General features: G+C 37.4%; 1 protein-coding gene across 3 annotated transcripts in view; it reads left to right on the plus strand.

Moving 5' to 3' along the window:
* ppp1r9a (protein phosphatase 1, regulatory subunit 9A) overlaps nt 1-20,597 on the plus strand; it is a 259,164-nt gene that overhangs the window by 106,334 nt on the left and 132,233 nt on the right. For all 3 annotated transcript variants that reach the window (XM_039736777.1, XM_039736779.1, XM_039736778.1), the window contains exons 3-4: nt 15,243-15,375; nt 16,272-16,392. In XM_039736777.1, coding sequence (XP_039592711.1) covers nt 15,243-15,375; nt 16,272-16,392 — 254 coding nt within the window. The remainder of the gene's footprint in view (nt 1-15,242; nt 15,376-16,271; nt 16,393-20,597) is intronic.

Below are 20,597 nucleotides of genomic sequence, written 5' to 3' on the forward strand. Positions count from 1 at the left end.
ATAGTACAATATACCTTGCAGAAACACATATACATTGTTACTACATTTTGTAAAAATGAGCCAGGGTGAGATTCAAGTAACGTTTAAAGCAAATATGTAAATTATTAGGTGTTTAAATGATGCATTTCATAGTAAATATTTTACTGGTGAACATTATGGCTTCACTTTTACACTGTAGTGTTTAATTGATTAGATGGCATAAGCTATTACTGTGATTTTTATTATTTATTAGTTAGCTTGCATAGTTATACTTCTACATTTGGAAAAGTAACTTTAAGGTATTTTTATGATTTACAGGAAAAACATTTAAAGCTGACACTGTTATTCTTATGTAAGAAAGTACTGTATATCCATTCTAGTGAGAGGCCTAATTCTGTGGAAATGTGAGGAGAAAACTGTTAAAAATATGTCCTGATAATACTAGAATGATAAAGAACAACATTAAGATTTATCATGGAACCTTAAATGTTAAGGTATCTTTTGAGCAATGGAAGATATTTTAAAATAATGACTTTCATATTCTGCAGTTTTATCTTTCTTGACTGTGTGAGTAAATTAAAGCATTTATTTTAAAATTTTGATGGCTATATTTCATCTGGTGCATGGTTACAACCAGGGCCACAAGTCCATGTTATTATTTATAAATATAAATTGGAAGCAAATTTATAAATGCCTTTACTCAGCTTAGCAATGTGGCTATCTAAGGAGACATTTAGTCTTAAAGAGTGTAAATTATATTTCAGTATGTTTTTAATAATATACATTGGAGTTTCATTTTATTTTTTAATACAATAGTGCTGTGAGAAGTCAATCATAATGACATCTTTTATTGGCTAACTGAACAGATTACAATATGCAAACTTACGAGGCGACTGAGGCCCCTTCTTCGGGCAAGATGTAATCAATAGTGCAATCAATGATACAATAGTGCTGTAATTTCGAAAGTTGTGATACTGTAAGTTAATAATATGCATTTTGAATGTACAAGACTTATGTGAAAATTAGTTCCAGGGTATAAATGAATTTTCCCTTTTGCATCCTAGCATCTTTAGGCACAGAATATACTGGCAGGGAGGAACAGAGGCCAGCGAAAGTAATATGTGCAGGGTTTCTCTTTTTTGGGGGAATTACAGGGTGAGGGAAAATCTGTCTATTTAATAAGGGATAATGGCAATTAGTCAGCTTAAAATTTATGCTGCAGAAAAGTATTGTATTATTTTTATTCCCTGCCATAAATATGATTTCCAAAGACTACATTAATTGTAGTACAAACAAATGTTTAGTAGTTTGCAATTTATGGGTAAACTAGGATTTTGTGAGGTCTTGCAGTTCAAAGGGATGGCTTCACAAGGTTAAGAGCACTCATTATTGTATATGTTTTCCATTTTTTGTCAAAGGAGACCTTTACCAAACAGATATTGCATAAGAACATATGATTACTAACAAGCAGAAGTTATGTGTTTACTGCTTAAGGTTTATTTTGTTAGAGGTTTGCTCTGTTTGAGGTTAATAAATTACTTGGCACTGTATACTATAACTATACAAAAGTCATATTTACTGGATGATGACATTGGCTATGATCTTACAAAAACTACAAGTTAAGTGGCAGCTGACACTGTAGCATTGTGGAAATATCAATTCTGAAAACATTAGGTGTTAGTTCATTCTAAAGTTTAATCTCCTTGTTTCTATTCTCTAGAATGCCTTGCATTTTAAATTTCTTCCTTGTTCTCCTCTCCATACTTTCCCCCACTTCGCTTACTGTACTTTTCTTGCTTCAAAATCTCCCTGGTCCTTCAAGCCTCTTTCTGTAACAGCATAAAGAGATAATTTTGTGTTCAAACCAATTTATGGAGGTAGATAGCCAGGTGTTCAGTAGCATTTGTAAAAAGCATTGGTGATAATTCCTGGCTTCTTAATCTAGAGTAAAATAGTCAGATATAACCAGAGGTTTCTGGTTATTGTATTGTAATTAAATCTTTGTCCATGCCCAAATGTGCACTGTACATTGAACAAATATTTTCATTGGACTGTAATGCTGGGCAGTATGACCAAAATTCTATATCATGGTATTTCTCAAAATTATACCAGTTTCATGGTATTCAGTGGTATTTTTTTCCCATGCATGAGTGGATGTAAACCACATTTTCCACTGCAATTACTGCAGTGGACTGGCTAAGAATATCCTATTCCATTGTCATGAGAATTGTAAATTTTACAAAAAAACATTTTAATGTGCACACAAGTATTAAAACAGGTTTGCATGGCCCCATAAAGTGATATTTTTCAAGGGGGTGGCACTAATGAAGTGAAGGAATCACGTTGTATGACAGTTGCAGTCAAAATATAGAACCTTAAACTATAATTTTGACAACATATTTTCAACCATCCAAAGAGGCATTTAGACAGTAAAATATCCAGAGGTGCTTGTCAAAAGTTGTATTACATAGAACATGTCTTAGAAAAGGAATAAATAATAAATACTTTTTGTAAACCAACTACACTTTCTGTTAATGGTAATCTCTATCCACAGACACGTTAGCTATATGGATTGTAATGGCGTTGGTTATCTTGATCCACCAGTTGCTTTTTTTGTCGTAGGCAGTACCTCTAGCAAACGTGTCTGACTCAAGTGTCCTCCAGCTTTTTCAGTTTTACCTGAAGACGTGGAGGGAGCCAATCTTGTTTCCATACATTCATGGTACTCCAAAGCATGTTTGCGACTAAGGATGTGCAGCAAATTGCTCGTTTTGCCGCCTCCGGCAACAACTTTAGCTCAACAGCATTTGTAGTAAATAGTTATTTGGTCCACATCCGACCTTTTAAAACCAAAGTATCTCCAGACAGCAGACACAGCTCTTTTTTTCGGCAAACGTTCTTCTGTGTCATCATGTTCAACTTTATCATCTGCTACAACTTCAGTTTCGGAAAGTGTTCTGTGTTCATTTTCACCACTCAATACCTCCACTAACACATGTACTCCTTTACATATGTGTTTAGCAGTGTAGCAGTGAAAAAGTCTGAACGTTGTTTAGGCTACTTAAACTGGTGTTGCAGTATAAGAAAAATCCATATCATAACAAAAATAAAAAACGGTTTTCGGTATGAAGTGGTATACCTCCCAGCACTATTGGACTGTATAAAAGACGGTTTGGTTTCTGTGTCTAGAAATAGCAGAGCTGGTGGAAGCTCAAATACTGTAAGGATATGCATTACACTAAAAAACTGTTAAGCATTTCATAATAGTTATCTCATTTTAAAAAAATAATTCTAATCTTGTGATATTATAGAAGGATGCAGTTTCTCTATAGCCTTTGCTAAATCTCTTAAGGGAATCTTTGACATAATTCTTTGTGAGAAGGAATGGTATATGAGATGGTATGTAGGATGCACACCCTGAGACATTTTATTCTTATTTGGAAAAGCATTAATATCTGGCATAGAATCTTTGGTAACAGGTTACCTTGTCTGGTTTCATTAAAATTAGCTAACATTAATTGTGCTAATAGCAAGTTACCTGTGCAGGTAACAGTAAAAAAAATCTTCTGAACAGCCATCTTGATCTGCAGATTTCCCTCTTTGTAATGTACTGTATTTATAGCATGTTAGATTTTGACAAGGCTAAATGTAAAAACAGGCAGCATTACTAGAATGTAGTATTACTGTATTTCTGATGGTTTTGGTACATTCGGATATAATTTATTTATATGTATTTTTATCAGAATGAAACATCTTTTATAACAAATAGGAAATGTATTAGTGTTTAATTGTGCATACAGATCCCTAATCCATCAAAAAGCTTGCTAAAGCTCTTCTACTAAAAATGATTCGATAGCAGGTACAGTGGAACCTCGGTTCACGAACGTCTTGGTACACGTACAAATCGGTTCACGAACAAAATTTCGCCAAATGTTTGCCTCGGTTCACGACCACACACTCGGTAAACGAACAAGCCAGTTTCCCTTTCGGTTTGTACATGTTCAGTCTCTCCCTGTGCATTTCCTGTGCAGCGAGCGAGTGAACAAGAGAGAGAGTGCGCAAGAGAGAGAGAGCGCGACACACACACACACAGAGGTACGTGAGAGACACACACACACACACACACAGATGCGTGCGAGACAGAGGCACACACACACAGGCACGCGAGACAGAGGCACAAAAAGGCTTGTTTTTGTTTTCAGTTCTGTTTACATCGATCAGTTCATAGCGTGCATTGTGGCAATGTTACTTTTCTTGGTGGTTTATTAAATTACGGATTTTTAAAATGTTCATATTTTTCCCTGTGCTTGAAACTCATTAAAAAAAAAGTGTTTTTAGCGAGCGCTTCCTAGCACTAAAGCACAAACTATTGCAGTGTTAGTTTTCTCTGTTGTTCAAGGTTTTCTCAGTGTTATTCAATGTTTTTACATTTAGTTTACTATTATGCTGTGCATTCTATGGTGTAATTAACTATATTTGTGCTTAAAAACTAAAAATATATATTTTTTTATACAGTTCATACGGTCTGGAACAGATTAATTGTATTTACATACAATCCTATGGTAGAAATTGCTTTGGTTCACGACCAAATCGGTTTACGACCAGAGTTTTGAAACGAATTATGGTCGTGAACCGAGGCTCCACTGTATTCACTTCTCCTAATCTGATAATAGTACAGCTTCTTTCTTACACAAACCACTGCTCTCAAGCAAACAATGCGCAAGACACTGCTTGTTGGCATTAACTCACCAAATATCATAAACAGTCCTAAATAAATTAATATCTAAAATTGTATTTAACAGGTAATACATGAAAAGTAACAGTTTAGATTAGATAGATAGATAGATAGATAGGACTCTAGCTCCAAGAGGAAACATACACAATATATCTTACTAATACACTAGAATAATGCTTAACTTCTAACCACAGGACTGCAAGCTGTTGTCTGGTGCAGCCTATTCCTGATATAGTGTACATTGGTCATTGCTGTGTGTGAAAACCCCAGAACAGTTCACATGAGACCAAGTGTTCTTTTAGTGAGTTTATATTTATTATTCATTTCTTGTTCAGGTCAAGCTCTGTGATCATGAGGATGCTGCATATTCTGTACATCGACTACACAGTCAAATCCTCACAATTAACAATGTATCAGATTGAAAATATGTTTTTTTACAGAGTAACAACATCAAGTGTTAATTTTCTAAACAACATGGCATCAGCTGTGCAGTAGCCTAACATTTGTGAGTGTCAACATAGTTTGAAAGATGAATCAAGCTGCTGAACTTTCCATACATCTGTCACATAATAAACAATGTTAGATCATTTCCACTGTAATAAACAAGAATAGATATTTGCTGATCATAGAACCACAATGCCCCACAGACCCAAATATACAGTACAACTCGCAGATGTTTGCAGTTTCTGAAGTCTGTGTTAATAGCTGAGCTATCAGGAACTGCTCATTCACTCATTTTAAAATAAGCACAAGTTGTATTTTACACTTTATTGCTTTATATAGTTGGCTCTTTCTTTCAGTTTTGCAATGGTTTTGACTTCTTTCAAGTTCATTCAAATTAACCACTAAATAAAGTACACATAAAAGAAAAAAAAAAAAACAAGCAGTTGTCAGGAAATTAAATGGATTACTTATGGTGGCTCAGGGCACAGGAGCTACAGGCTGCGTAATAGTCATATAATGTTTTCTGCTATTCCATGCATATACTTCACAGTAAATATATTTTATAGATGATACACCATTTCTTCTTCATGTGTGTAAAATAGTCAATAATCAACTGAGTTCAAATTTATTTATACAGGAAGTGAGCTTTTCCTGCTGAAGTATTGTTCTTTTAGGGGCATGCTTGTGCTTAAGTTAAGTTAAACTCAATAAAAACAAGTAAATAAATGCAGAATAAATACCACAAATCCTACCAACATCCTACCCTTCTGCACAAAAGCTGTCAGAAGTGATATAATATTGTACATAACAATGCAAGATATGCCCAACAATGTTTCAGAATATTTACCAATGTTAATAAAATCTATTTTTCTTTTTAACCTGTTCCATTGTCTAAGGTACTAAATTAAAAATATTTAATTGTCTAAAGGGGCATTATAGTCAAGAAACCACATTACTCTAAGGTAAAACCAAATCAAAGTCATTACTGGGAGTCAAGTTAACAAAGTGGTTGAAAAAAGTTTGCATATTAAAAATACAATTATGAAGCCACTGTCTTTGCACTCTATTTGTATTCAGAAGCTTATTTCTGGGTGCCACTTTCATGGTTCTTATCATCTGATACCTGCTTTATACAAATGGAACTTCTTAAAAGATGATGAATGGTTGTATTTATCTTTTTATAAACATAAGGACATATAAACAAAACAGAAAATAATACATACACAAATAACTAACCAACATAGTAATATAATTATTACTTTTCTTAAAAAAAGTCACTTCCACTACTTTAATTTCTTTATACTAAGGTCCACTCAAAGGTCATTGTTGATGTTATGTGTCCTACTGAATCAATATAAATATGGTACTAATGAACCATGTGAATTACTAAATTCACACTGCATGTTTCTCTTTTGGAGCATTTTGTGTTAAAAGTTGTGGATTAGGTAGTAGGTGGAATGAAACATTAAAAATCCAAAATAAAGGGATATTGAGGCCAACAAAAAGTTGTCAGTTTTGATCAAATAAAAAATAACAACAGTCATTTTATCAATCTAACTATAAAGTTAACTACAAATCAATATTACTCAAAGTAAACATGAAATGCACATGTCCAGTGACTCCAGTTTCACATGACCACATAACAAGTAACTGATTCGATGGGTGACAGTTTCTAATCAGGCCTAGCTACAGAATATGCACAGTATTATGCAATAAATACTATATTTGTGAAAATTATCTATCTAAAATATTATTCTGATGAATAGTATGAAGTGTTTTAAAAAATTAAAATTATAATGTGATTAGTGGATAATTTTTATTTCTAAAATTAAAAAAAGACATTAAAAATATCAGTTGTCAAAATGCAAATGCATGCAGTAGATAAATGAGTTATGGTAAAAATAATAATTTAAGAGATCTCTTATGGTTGCATAAAGAAACACAATATGGCCAGTTTCCTTGTCAGTAAGGAAATTAAAATTCAGAAATTCCTACAGACTGACATATTGCATATACTGTAAAATAAAACTGTATGGTCTACAGAGATGAATAAGACTTCAGGTTATTCTAATTATACCGGACCCCCTGATAAGAGCTGTTCGGTCTCTGTACAACCGGTGTCAGAGCTTGGTCCGCATTGCTGGCAGTAAGTCGAGCCCGTTTCCAGTGAGAGTTGGACTCCGCCAGGGCTGCCCTTTGTCACCGATTATGTTCATAACTTTTATGGACAGAATTTCTAGGCGCAGCCAGGGTGTTGAAGGGGTCCGGTTTGGTGGACTCAGGATTGGGTCACTGCTTTTTGCAGATGATGTTGTCCTGTTTGCTTCATCAGGCCGTGATCTTCAGCTCTCTCTGGATCGGTTCGCAGCTGAGTGTGAAGCGGCTGGGATGAGAATCAGCACCTCCAAATCCGAGAGCATGGTCCTCAGCCGGAAAAGGGTGGAGTCCCCTCTCAGGGTTGGGGGAGAGATCCTGCCCCAAGTGGAGGAGTTCAAGTATCTCGGGGTCTTGTTTACGAGTGAGGGAAGAATGGAGCGTGAGATCGACAGGCGGATCGGTGCGGTGTCCGCAGTGATGCAGGCTCTGCATCGGTCTATCGTGGTGAAAAAGGAGCTGAGCCGTAAGGCAAAGCTCTCAATTTACCAGTCGATCTACGCTCCTACCCTCACCTATGGTCATGAGCTATGGGTAGTGACCGAAAGAACGAGATCGCGAATACAAGCGGCTGAAATGAGTTTCCTCCGCAGGGTGTCTGGGGTTTCCCTTAAAGATAGGGTGAGAAGCTCAGTCATTCGGGAGGGGCTCAGAGTAGAGCCGCTGCTCCTCCGCATCGAGAGGAGTCAGATGAGGTGGCTCGGGCATCTGATCAAGATGCCTCCTGGACGCCTCCCTGGTGAGGTGTTCCGGGCACGTCCAACCGGGAGGAGGCCCCGGGGAAGACCCAGGACACGCTGGAGGGACTATGTCTCCCGGCTGGCCTGGGAACGCCTTGGGATTCTCCCAGAAGAGCTGGAAGAAGTGGCCGGGGAGAGGGAAGTCTGGACCGCTCTGCTTAAGCTGCTGCCCCCGCGACCCGACCTCGGATAAGCGGAAGAGGATGGATGGATGGATGGATGGTTATTCTAATTATACACATTCTTATTAAGTTGTGTGTTTTAGTAATTGATGAACAAGTAAGACAACAGTACAAATATTGCAAAGTAAAAAGATTTTTTAAATTATTGTATAATTGTAAGACAGTGCAGGGTACCAAATATCATTAATATGTATGTTTTACTTATCATAACAAAAATAAAGTAAAAAAAAATGATGATTTTTAAATGCTAAATTAAACTTGCAGAAATTCATTATTAACAAAAGACTGAATAAAGCAGTAAAAGACCCAGATCTGTGTATTAGTTATTCACTTAATCACTAACTTTACATCTTTAATTTTAATAATAATGTTTTAGTTGAAAAAAAAAGTTTCCTTTTTTATTTAAGGAAATTAACAATTTAAAATTTAATTTTTCTTAAGTAATTAGAAAGCTTATTAAAATTAGAAACTAAAAAAAAACAAGTTCATCTGGGGAGAAATGGTTGGCATACAATGTCTTGAAAAATATATTAGTACACTGAATAACAGTACATATGTAAAAAAAAAAAAAAAGTTAAAGGAAGCAGAGGAATAGGTTATCTGAAATGCCAAACATATTAGTAATAAAAACTGGTGAGCTAGAAAACTGAGTGAAGTACTAACTGAAACGGTAAACTTAAAGGAATAAATCAGTCAGTGACCTCATCTTTTATCAATTCATTATTAAAAAATCTTGCTTGATTGTATCATTAAATTTACCATTCAGGCTTACTTTTTGAGCAACTCATTTCTGAAAAAGAACAAATTCAGGTAAGAGCTATATCTGACTTGTCATGGCTGCCCCAGATGTAAGACACATGTCAGACACATGTAAGATGTACTCTGTGCATGCAACTCTAAAACTTGAAATGTTGAATGTGAAATGTTACCTTTTAACTTGTGAGGAGGAAGTGTTAGGGATTACTTTGTGTTTAATAAATCAATATCTGAATCATTTTCATTATTTAAGCTCATACCATAATAAAGAGTATTTTCATTTTAGGATTCAATAGATTAAAAACACGAGAAAAGACAGAAAAATAATTGGGGATCCACCCTGTATATTGTACTCAATTTTAAGCAAAAACATTATTAGCTCCAGAGAACTGTCTGGGTCAGTGTCCAAATAGGGACTGGATAGGAAGGGAAGGTGCTTGACTTTTTTGTAGTTGCAGGGGAGGAAGTGGCGGGTCCATGAGATTCAAGTCAGAAGTGAGGTCAGAAGGAGGCCTGGTTAGAAAGGTAGGAGCTTTACGTGGGTTTCTGTTCAGGTGATCTGCAGAAAAGGGAGACGTAAGGTTAGTGTACTTTGTCAATCACTGCCCTCCTTTTCTGCTCTCGGTTAGGCCCTTAGCCTGCCTCCCAAGCGCACATGTGTGACAGTAGACATAGCAACAAAATAACTACTTATTAATCAATTATGTATGTCTTTTTTACTTCTTCAAACTAAATGTTCAAATTAACACACTTGTTGTCACTAAAATTTGTTGTCTAAAATTCTGAAGATCTCCTTGCGGTAGATCCATGCTCCAGGGGAGCGTAAACAGTGATGCAGCGCACCTAAACAGCCTTATTTCTCTGATTCCCACATGTTGACTCTCTTTGATGATCTTACCATTTTTTTATTTGTTTGTCTCTTTAGATGCAGTTTGTTGGGTCCAATACAGGGTTGATTGATTTTGCCTATGTTTATTTATATATTTGTTTTTGATTTTCTTTACTTGTAATTAACACTGCTAACACCCATATATCAACATATCCTAAAGGATGCTGATGATGTGCACTGGGAATAAGAATTCAATTTCCTACTTACTATCAGATCAATGCGTCTTTGTCAACCATTTCATCATACTAAACTATGAACACGTAATTGACGTGTTAAGTAATTTTAGAGACCTGTTGTCAGACATTAAATGGAATTACTAGTAGTGATACAACATTTTTTAATATTCCTTGACATTTCCTTGTAATTTCAATAAAATCAAATTTTATTTGACACATACAAATTATACATATAGTGCAATATGTAGTGAAATTCTTAATTGCTCAAATCCAATGACTATGCCTTGCAGAAGAATAATAAAAGGACAATAACATTTATACATGATTTTATAAATATCAAAAATCATGAATAGAATTTTAAAAATGTAATAGTAATAAGAAATAACTAAATAAATAACTTGCTAGCTTGAATAACTTGATGTGAAAGAGTTAACAATAGGGCATCATGTAGGTCTAGACACTGTTATTATTCAAGATGGTTCCTCAGTCTCTGTGAACTGGACTTTAGGCAGTGGTAGTGTTTACCAAACCACAGTACAAAAAAGAGGCTCTTTTTCATTGATAATTGTCTTTTACCTCATCTGACATCACTTGCTGTAGATGTCCTTGAAGTGAATGCACAGTTCAGCTGACCACATCACTCTCAGCAGAGCAGAGCTGCGTACTGTTCCCAAACCAGCCAGTAATACTTCCTGTCAGAATACTTTCAATGGATGTGTAGAAGCTCTTTAGTAGATGGCAGGGCAGTCCACAATCTCTGAGGCATCTAAGGAGGTCATGACATTGTTATGCCTTCTTAATCAAGGTGTCTGTGAGTCCGGACCAGATTAGGTTGTCTGTAATGTGGACACCCAGATATCTGAAATTGTCCACCCTGTGCACCTGGGTTCTGTTAATACTTAGAGGGTTGTAGTGTCTTTGCTGTTTTCTTGCAAATTCCACAATCACCCCCTTTGACATTCAGGAGTTGACTGTGTCCTGACTCCGATGTGACAGACTGTCCACTTGATCTGCAGAGATGGCAAGGGACGACCAGGCAAATAAATATTGCTAAAGCTAATAGCGGGGACGAGGCGGAGCGGAGTTCACAAGCAGAGTATGGGGAGGTGGGGTTTCGAGAGGGGGTGTACATGGTAATAGCGGGAGCGGAGAGGCAGTTCACAAGCAAAGAGGATGTGGAGGTGGGCGGGCAAAAGGAGGACTGATAAAATAAAAAAAATCTAGTGGAACCAGCCTGTCAGATGTCAGAAAAAGGGCATCAGGAAGTGATGTCTCTGTTATCAGCGTCAGTGCAGTCTGTATAGTGCTGCTAAGCGTACAGCAGCTCTCTTCTTGTTCAGTACATAGCAATCCAATATATATATATATTACATAGTTAACTGTCAAATTATGCAAAGAGTACGCGACACGTGTTTCGCCCTAATTAGGGCTCATCAGGCATACACACTCCACTGCACCCCTAACCGAGGATCAAACCTCAGATATCAGCGTTAGAGGTAAAGGCACTGTACGTTGCGCCACGGCGTGTGGTTCGTTTACTTGGCAGCCTGGAGATCGGGGTAGTTACATACATAGCATTCGAAGTCTGAATCACAATCTGATTTTATGGGTGGTTACCTACCAGGAAACCACACACGTTACCTGGTTGGTAACCACCCATACAATCAGATTGTGATTCAGACTTCGAATACTATGTATGTAATTACCCTGCTAGGTAACCACCTGATTAACCCAAATTAGGGTGAAACACGTGTCGCGTACTCTTTACATTATTTGGCAGTTAACTATGTAACATTCTATGATCTGCTTCTCGCAACTGAGAGGGCACCCGTGGCGAATGTTTGCCGACTTGCAGACCAACCACACGCGTTACCTGGTAGGTTACCACATATACAATCAGATTGTGATTCAGACTTCGAATGTTATGCACAGTATGTGTATATATATATATATATATATATATATATATATATATATATATATATATTTTTTTTTTTTTTTGGACCTGTGTCTATATGCAAAAAGTGTGCAGAAATCCTTGCAGCACACAGTGTCCTGAGCAAAAGTTTTGTCACTGAATTGCTAACGGTTTTGTACGGAAGTGTATTAGGGCCACAGTGAAGAAGAAAGAAATACGGACAAAGAAAAAAACTATATGTTGAGAATAAAGACTTTATTCTCGACATTTCCACTTTATTCTCGCCGTTTATGTCGAGATTAAAGTTGACATGTTGCTACATAATTTATGACGGGGGATGATAAAAATGTAGTAAATTAAATATTCATTTTAAGATGAAATTTAGTTTACGATGTTCTACTTTAATGACAAACTACCTGTCACGCATTCCTGCAATTACACACATCATTAACACCTCACTCAGCTCAGGCACATTTTCTACTATCTTCAAACATGCTCCTATAACTCCATTTCTCAAACAAACACTTGATCCATCCCAGTTAACAATTACAGGCCTGTCTCTCTCTCCTTTCTTTCCGGAACATTTCAACATGGTGTTTCTAACCAGGTCTCTTCCTTCCTCGTACAGAATTGATTGCTTGATACCAACCACTCCGGCTTCAAGGGGAGTAATTTGACTGAGATGGCTGTACTAACAGTGGTCGATTAGATTTGACTTGCTAGACCTACTAAAATGTCATCGGTTCCCAATTGTGTTTGATTTCTCTTCCACCTTTGATAGGGTCAAAGGACTGCTCTCAGATGGTTTGAGTCCTACATTTCAGGCAGTCCCTACAACATGTTCTGGCAAGGGGAGTTGTCAAAGGCACACCAGACATGCACAAGTGTACCCCAAGGATCAGTGCTGGGTCCTCTACTTTTCTCTCTGTGCACAAGCTTGCTGGGCTCCATCATCCAATCCCATGGTTTCACTTATTAGTGCTATGTGCATGATATACAGCTGTACCTGTCATTTCCTCCAGAGGACAATACGGCATCAGCTAGAGTCTCTGCATGTCTTACTGATATCTCAACCTGAATGAAGGACCACCTTCCACAGCTCAACCTGTTAAAAACAAAGCTCCTTGTGATCCTGGCCATCCAGTCTGTTCAGCTCCCCATTTCCATACAGCTTGGCTCACTGTTGTTAACATTCACCAAGTCAGTTCGCAACCTTGGGATGGTAACTGATGAGCAGCTAGCTTTTCCCGACTACATTTCTACTGTTTCGTGTTCATGCAGGTTCACTCTGTACAACATGCACAAGATCAGACCCTGTCTGACAGAGTATGCTGCACAACTTCTGGTCCAGGTTTTGGTCTTGTTTCATCTGAACTACTGCAACTCGTTTCTAGCAGGAGTACCCTCATGTGCAAAGAAGCCACTGCAGATGATCCAGAATGCAGCAGCCTGTCTTATATTTAACCAGCCGAGACAGGCACATGTCACTCTTCTCTTCATGTCAATTCATTGGCTCCCTGTAGCATCATGCATTAAGTTCAGATCCCTGATGCTTGCCTACAGAGTAGTTAATGGGTCAACACCTGTGTATATGGAGACACTTGTGAGGTCCTATGCTTCTTCTCACACACTCAGGTCTACCAGTGAACAGTATCTGGTGATGCCACCTCTGCTTGGTATTAAGTCTCAGTCCATGACTCTTTGCCTATGTTTCCCACTTGCTGGAATGGGCTACCCAACTCCATCTGTACTGCTGACTACCTCGATGTATTTAAGAAGCAGTTGAAGACTTCACTGTTTTGTGATTATAATTATAATTGCTGCTAAGGGTGGCCCAACCAGTTATTAGGTTCAGGGGGCAATTACTTTTTCACACAGGGCCATGTAGGTTTGGATTTTTTTTTCCCTAAATAATAAAAACCATCATTTAAAAACTGCATTTTGTGTTTACTTGTGTTATATTTGACTAATGGTTACATGTGTTTGATGATCAGAAACATTTTGTGTGACAAACATACAAAAGAATAAGAAATCAGGAAGGGGGCAAATAGTTTTTCACACCACTGTATATATATATATATATATATATATATATATATATATATATATATATATATATATATATATATATATATCACTGCATTATTATTACATGACAATAAACATTACCTGAGAAAACTAATTTTTTATGCTATGTTGTTGCTGTGTTATACTGTATTTGTGGTTCCTCTGTGTACCTTTCCAGTTCTTTATTTTTATACTATTTCCATTTTATTTAGTTTTAGTGGGGTAACTGTTTTCTGTGATCTGTAATCTGTTATTTTACACACAGGGAGAGCAACTGTTTTAATACCAGGATAACTGGAAAGCATGTTTTTTTGCTGACAGTACAGATGGCTGCTTGAACACTTTGCAGAGTGACTGTATTTTAAATGACAGATGTACACTGGAGTAAACAAAATCATGTCATTAATCAGATTTGAATCGACTGCTTTTTTCTACTTTAATCCACACTATAGCTGCTCAAACATAGACTAACATTTGCATCTTTCCTCATTTAGCATCTTGGGCATTTTTAAATACAAAGTTCTTAAGTATGCCTTAGTTGGGCAAAGAGAAGAAAAATACAGATAGCACATTTAAAGTGTTTAATGGTACACAGGTTTGTATAAATTATAATGTTGCAGAATGGAATATCTTTCTGTGACCCTCATCAGGTGAAAACGGATGATTGGATGTTTATTTCCTCCAAATTAGCAAACTTAACATCGAACCCCAATATGCCACATGTTTTGAGAATGCACAAAATTACAGCAATAACCATTTGCAACTTATGTTAATATCCTGTATTTTTACATATAAACTGTAATAGTACTGCAATTCAGTAGCCAGTAATTCACTTTAAATTTACACTTGAAATAATGGTATTAAGGACTGTATAAAGGAATTTACAACAACCCTGATGAAAACAAGCCATTCAGTCTAACAAGTTCATCCATCCTACACTGTGAAAACTTTGGACGTAATACAGCGGTCAAATGATTAGCAGCTGAAAATATGTGTATAACACTCATAATAAAATTTAATCATATTAATAAAATCTATTGTCATCAGACAATCATTTATATATATATATAATATATTTATATATATGAGTACAATGTTTAACAAAAGCATATCATGTTGGTTGTTATTTTTTTTAAATGCCTGTATTGTTTCACCAATTGTATATCATATCCTGTCTTTTTTCTGCTGCTTCCTTCCTACAGGTTTTCAATACATATTCAAATGAAGATTATGACAGAAGAAATGAGGAGGTTGACCCAGTGGCAGCCTCTGCAGAATATGAACTTGAAAAGCGAGTGGAGAGACTTGACCTTTTCCCTGTTGAACTTGAAAAAGGTATTGCAATTTCAATACTTATAGTAGATAAAACATTTATATCCCAACAAGTATTTGCATGACATTAACAAGTTCAGGTTTAGTTTGCAGTATGTAAAAAAACTAGCAGTAGTACTTGGTGTAACTAGGGATGAAATAAAGTGTGGGTGGAATCAATAAACACATTTCTCCAGGGGAAAATTTTCAGAATGAAACATAGCTGTGGTTTTCCGATTTGCAAAAGGGGAATCTGTGCAAAATTTGGCCGTGATAGATGAAACTTTGTGGATTTGCATACTACATAAACACATTTAGCTATATATATTAGATAATCTCAGGAACAATGAAAAGATAAAAAAGTAATACATATAAAATAAGTCTAAAGTAGTATAGTGTACAACAGTATCAAAATGTGCATTTCTTGAAGTTTATGATGTTTTAAGATATTCTAAAGGCAGTCAGGACATAAGCTGATTGAATAAAATACTGTATTATTGAACTTTCTGGACTGCCTATCAGTTCAGTACCATAATCTTATTACTTTAAAATTGAGAATGTATTTTCTGTGAGATTGCAGCCCATAATTTGGGACAGACTTTATTGAGGCAGTATTTGAAATAGATCTATACAGTTGATAGTATGTGAGATACTTCATTTCACCATTCTCATGATGTCTCTTATGTCTTGTGTGAATATACCAAATATGTATGTCAAAACACTTTATTGTACATGGGGCAAAGATAACAATTCAAAAGTATCCTGATGCTTGTTCTGCAATTTGTCAGGCACCTCAAAAAGCAATTAAATTGTTCTTATTCTTTTGTGTTACTGAAAAAGGCAGAAAGACAAGAATATCTTTTTATCGCCCTATCTGTTACTGATGTGTTTTCCCTTTGGGATTTCTCTGTTTTGATCAGATGATGATGGTCTGGGAATCAGTATTATTGGCATGGGAGTTGGAGCAGATGCAGGTCTCGAAAAACTTGGAATTTTTGTGAAAACAGTAATTGAAGGTGGGGCAGCCCTGAGAGATGGCAGGTACATTCATTAATCTTTCCCCTTTATAAACATTTGTCACATGCCACTAACTGTTTGCAGGGTCATTAGCCTCAATCAGGTCAATAGTCAATCAAGTAGACACCATGGATTCTTATTTCTGCTACTCGAAAAACAGTTTGATTTCTTGAGTTATTTTTCTGTTGGTCAAAACTGATTAGATTACTTTGCAAAATTGTATTGATTAATTTTACAAATGTATGGTGTTGTTTTGCAAATATGATGATTTTGTTTCCAAAAGTATTATGTTATGTTACAGTTATGTTTTTTTCACAAATATATTCCTTGCTTTCAACTGGTAGCAGAGCATCCATGTGTTTTTAACATCTTAGGACAAGTAGGCAGAGATTCATCGAGGAAGCATCAGAAGTCTAGGAATATGAACTTACTGTATATGTAAATTAGCAGTATTATTATTATTACTAACTGCTTGTGATCTTCGGGACAAAAAACAACCCAAAGACTCCATAGCAATTTTACTATATTCGTGAACTTGGAGAGGCGTCCACCTACTCTTAAGAATTACCCAATGCAGAGGACGTGGACCCATCTGTGCTTGGCTTTCATAAGAAGACACCGGCGATACCATATTTTAGCCGTATTGCTGGAATATGAGTTCTATTAATCTTTGTCTTGAGAAAATACCTCCAGATAAACAATGTTTTGTTGCTGAGGCGTTTTGCTTGTACGTTGTTGCGACACGGCGTTTCTACACACAGGTTTGTCATAGTGAGAAGTGAGGTGCATGCAAGCGCCGAAAAAATCTAAAAGTACATGCATGAACCATCTAGTGGCTGTGGTTGAGTGTGAGCAGAAAGGAAATTTTATAGGAAGTAATTTTGAGATATCTTGAAATGCACTTCAGATATCTGAAAATCGAGAGGAAATTGTTTTGAAGTATCTGAAAACTTGAAATACACAGGCAGTAATTTTTAGATATCTGAAAATGTATTTGAGATATCTTCCAGTACATTTGACAAGTCTGTAAATGTATAGTAATTATCTTAAAATGCAAAGTAACATATTTTATATATATGATATATATCAAAATAAGTTTAAAATATAAAAGGTGAAATTCATGTTGAGATTTTGCTAAATGTTAATTCGACTTGCCATAAGTTACAGCTGTGTAATGATGTACTTATTGTTCGCAAGCATGAACATAAGAAATATGACACATGGAAACAACATGTGGTGCACTATATTCTATTTACTCTTTATCTTTTAATCAGGGTATTTTGCATATAGTATTTTAGATAAATAATACATTGATTAAGTTATTGAACCCATCTGTTCAGATAGAAGGTGACAGAGAACTGGGACTTAATCTAGCAGCATTGGTGTAAGGCAAGATTTCCCTTCAGATGCAGCCCCAGTCCACTTTATGCAACATTAATGCAGTCCATGCAGATGTATAATAAAACACAGAATTCTAAACAGAAACCTATACCTAGTATAGAGTTATTTCTGAACCATCTTCTTCTTCTTTCGGCTGCTCCCGTTAGGGGTTGCCACAGCGGATCAACTTCTTCCATATCTTCCTGTCCTCTGCATCTTGCTTTGTTACACCCATCACCTGCATGTCCTCTCTCACCACATCCATAAACCTTGGCTTAGGCCTTACTCTTTTCCTCTTCCCTGGCAGCGCTATCCTTAGCATCCTTCTCCCAATATACCCAGCATCACTTCTCTGCATATGTCCAAACCAACGCAATCTCACCTCTCTTTGTCTCCCAACCGTTCAACTTGAGCTGACCCTCTAATGTACTCATTTCTAATCCTGTCCATCCTCGTCACACTCAGTGCAAATCATAACATCTTTAACTCTGCTACCTCCAGCTCTGTCTCCTGCTTTCTGGTCAGCGCCACCGTCTCCAACCCATATAACATAGCTGGTCTCAGTACCGTGCTGTAGACCTTCCCTTTCACTCTTGCTGATACCTGTCTGTGACAAATTACTCCTGACACTCTTCTCCACCCATTCCACTCTGCCTACACTCTCTTTATCACCTCTCTTCCACAATCCCCATTACTCTGTACTGTTGATCCCAAGTATTTAAACTCATCCACCTTTGCCAACTTTAATCCCTGCATCCTCACCATTCCACTGACCTCCCTCTCATTTACACACATGTATTCTGATTTGTTCCTACTGACCTTCATTCCTCTCCTCTCTAGAGCATATTTCCCCCTCTCCAGGGTCTCCTCAACCTGCTCCCTACTATCACTACAGATCACAATGTCATCAGCAAACATCATAGTCCACAGGGACTCCTGTCTAATCTCGTCTGTCAACCTGTCCATCACCATTGCAAATGAGAAAGGGCTCAGAGCTGATCCCTGATGTAATCCCACCTCCACGTTGAATGCATCCGTTGCTCCTACCGCAGACCTCACCACTGTCACACTTCCCTTGTACATGTCCTGTACAACTCTTGCGTACTTCTCTGTCACTCCCGACTTCCTCATGCAATACCACAGCTCCTTTCGAGGCACCCTGTCATATGCTTTCTCCAGGTCCACAAAGATGCAATGCAACTCCTTCTGGCCTTCTCTAAACTTCTCCATCAACATCCTCAGAGCAAACATTGCATCTGTGGTGCTCTTTCTTGGCATGAAACCATACTGCTGCTCACTAATCATCACCTCACTTCTTAACCTAGCTTCCACTACTCTTTCCCATAACTTCATGCTGTGGCTCATCAATTTTATTCCCCTGTAGTTACTACAGTCCTACACATCCCCCTTATTCTTAAATATCTGCACCAGTACACTTCTTCTCCACTGTTCAGGCATCCTCTCACTTTCCAAGATTCCATTAAGCAATCTGGTTAAAAACTCCACTGTCATCTCTCCTAAACACCTCCATGCCTCCACAGGTATGTCATCTGGACCACCAGCCTTTTCATTCTTCATACTCTTCATTGCTGTCCTTCCTTCCTCCTTGCTAATCCGTTGCACTTCCTGATTCACTATCTCCACATCATCCAACCTTCTCTCTCTCATTCTCTTCATTCATCAGCCTCTCAAAGTACTCTTTCCATCTTCTCAACACACCCTCCTTGTTTGTTAGTATGTTTCCATCTTTATCCTTTATCACCCTAACCTGCTGCACATCTTTCCCAGCTCGGTCCCTCTGTCTAGCCATTCGGTACAGGTCCTTTTCTCCCACCTTAGTGTCCAGCCTCATACAACTCATCATACGCCTTTTCTTTAGCATTCTCCACCTGTCTCTTCACCTTGCGCCTTATCTCCTTGTACTCTTGTCTACTTTCTGCATCTCTCTCTGACTATCCCACTTCTTCTTTGCCATCCTCTTCCTCTGTATACTCTCCTGTATTTCCTCATTCCACCACCAGGTTTCCTTTTCCTCTTTCCAGATGTCACGCCAATCACCCTTCTTGCTGTCACCATTACTACATCTGCTGTAGTTTCTCAGCTGTCTGGTAACTCTTCACTGCCACCCAGTGCCTGTCTCACCTCCTCCCTGAACTCAACCTTGCAGTCTTTCTTTTTCAACTTCCACCATTTGATCCTTGGCTCTGCCCTCACTGTCTTCCTCTTCTTGATCTCCATCATCATCCTGCAGACCACCATCCAATGCTGCTTAACTACACTTTCCCCTGCCACCATTTTGCAGTCTTCAATCTCCTTCAGATCAACTCTTCTGCATAGGATGTAATCTACCTGTGTGCATCTTCCTCCACTCTTGTATGTATCCCTATGTTTCCTCCCTCTTCTTAAAATACGTATTCACCTCAGCCATGTCCATCCTTTTGGCAAAATCCACTATCCTCTGACCTTCTTCATTCCTCTCTCTGACACCATACCTACCCATCATCTCCTCCTCTCCACTGTTCCCTTCACCAACATGCCCATTGAAATCGGCTCCAATCACCACTTTTTGTCCCTTGGGTACACTTTTCATCACTTCATCCAACTCACTCCAAAAATCTTTTTTCTCACCCATTGGACACCCTTCTTGCGGTGCATATGCACTAACAACATTCATCATCACACCTCCAATTTCCAGCTTCATAATCATTACTCTGTCTGACACCCTTTTCACCTCCAAAACACTCTTGACATACTGTTCCTTTGGAATAACTCCTACCCCATTTCTCCTCCACACCATGATAGTACAATTTAAATCCACCTCCAATCCACCTGGCCTTACTCCCCTTCCA

This window comes from Polypterus senegalus, chromosome 15 (assembly GCF_016835505.1).
Source record: "Polypterus senegalus isolate Bchr_013 chromosome 15, ASM1683550v1, whole genome shotgun sequence".
In the NCBI taxonomy this organism is placed as follows: Eukaryota; Metazoa; Chordata; class Cladistia; order Polypteriformes; family Polypteridae; genus Polypterus; species Polypterus senegalus.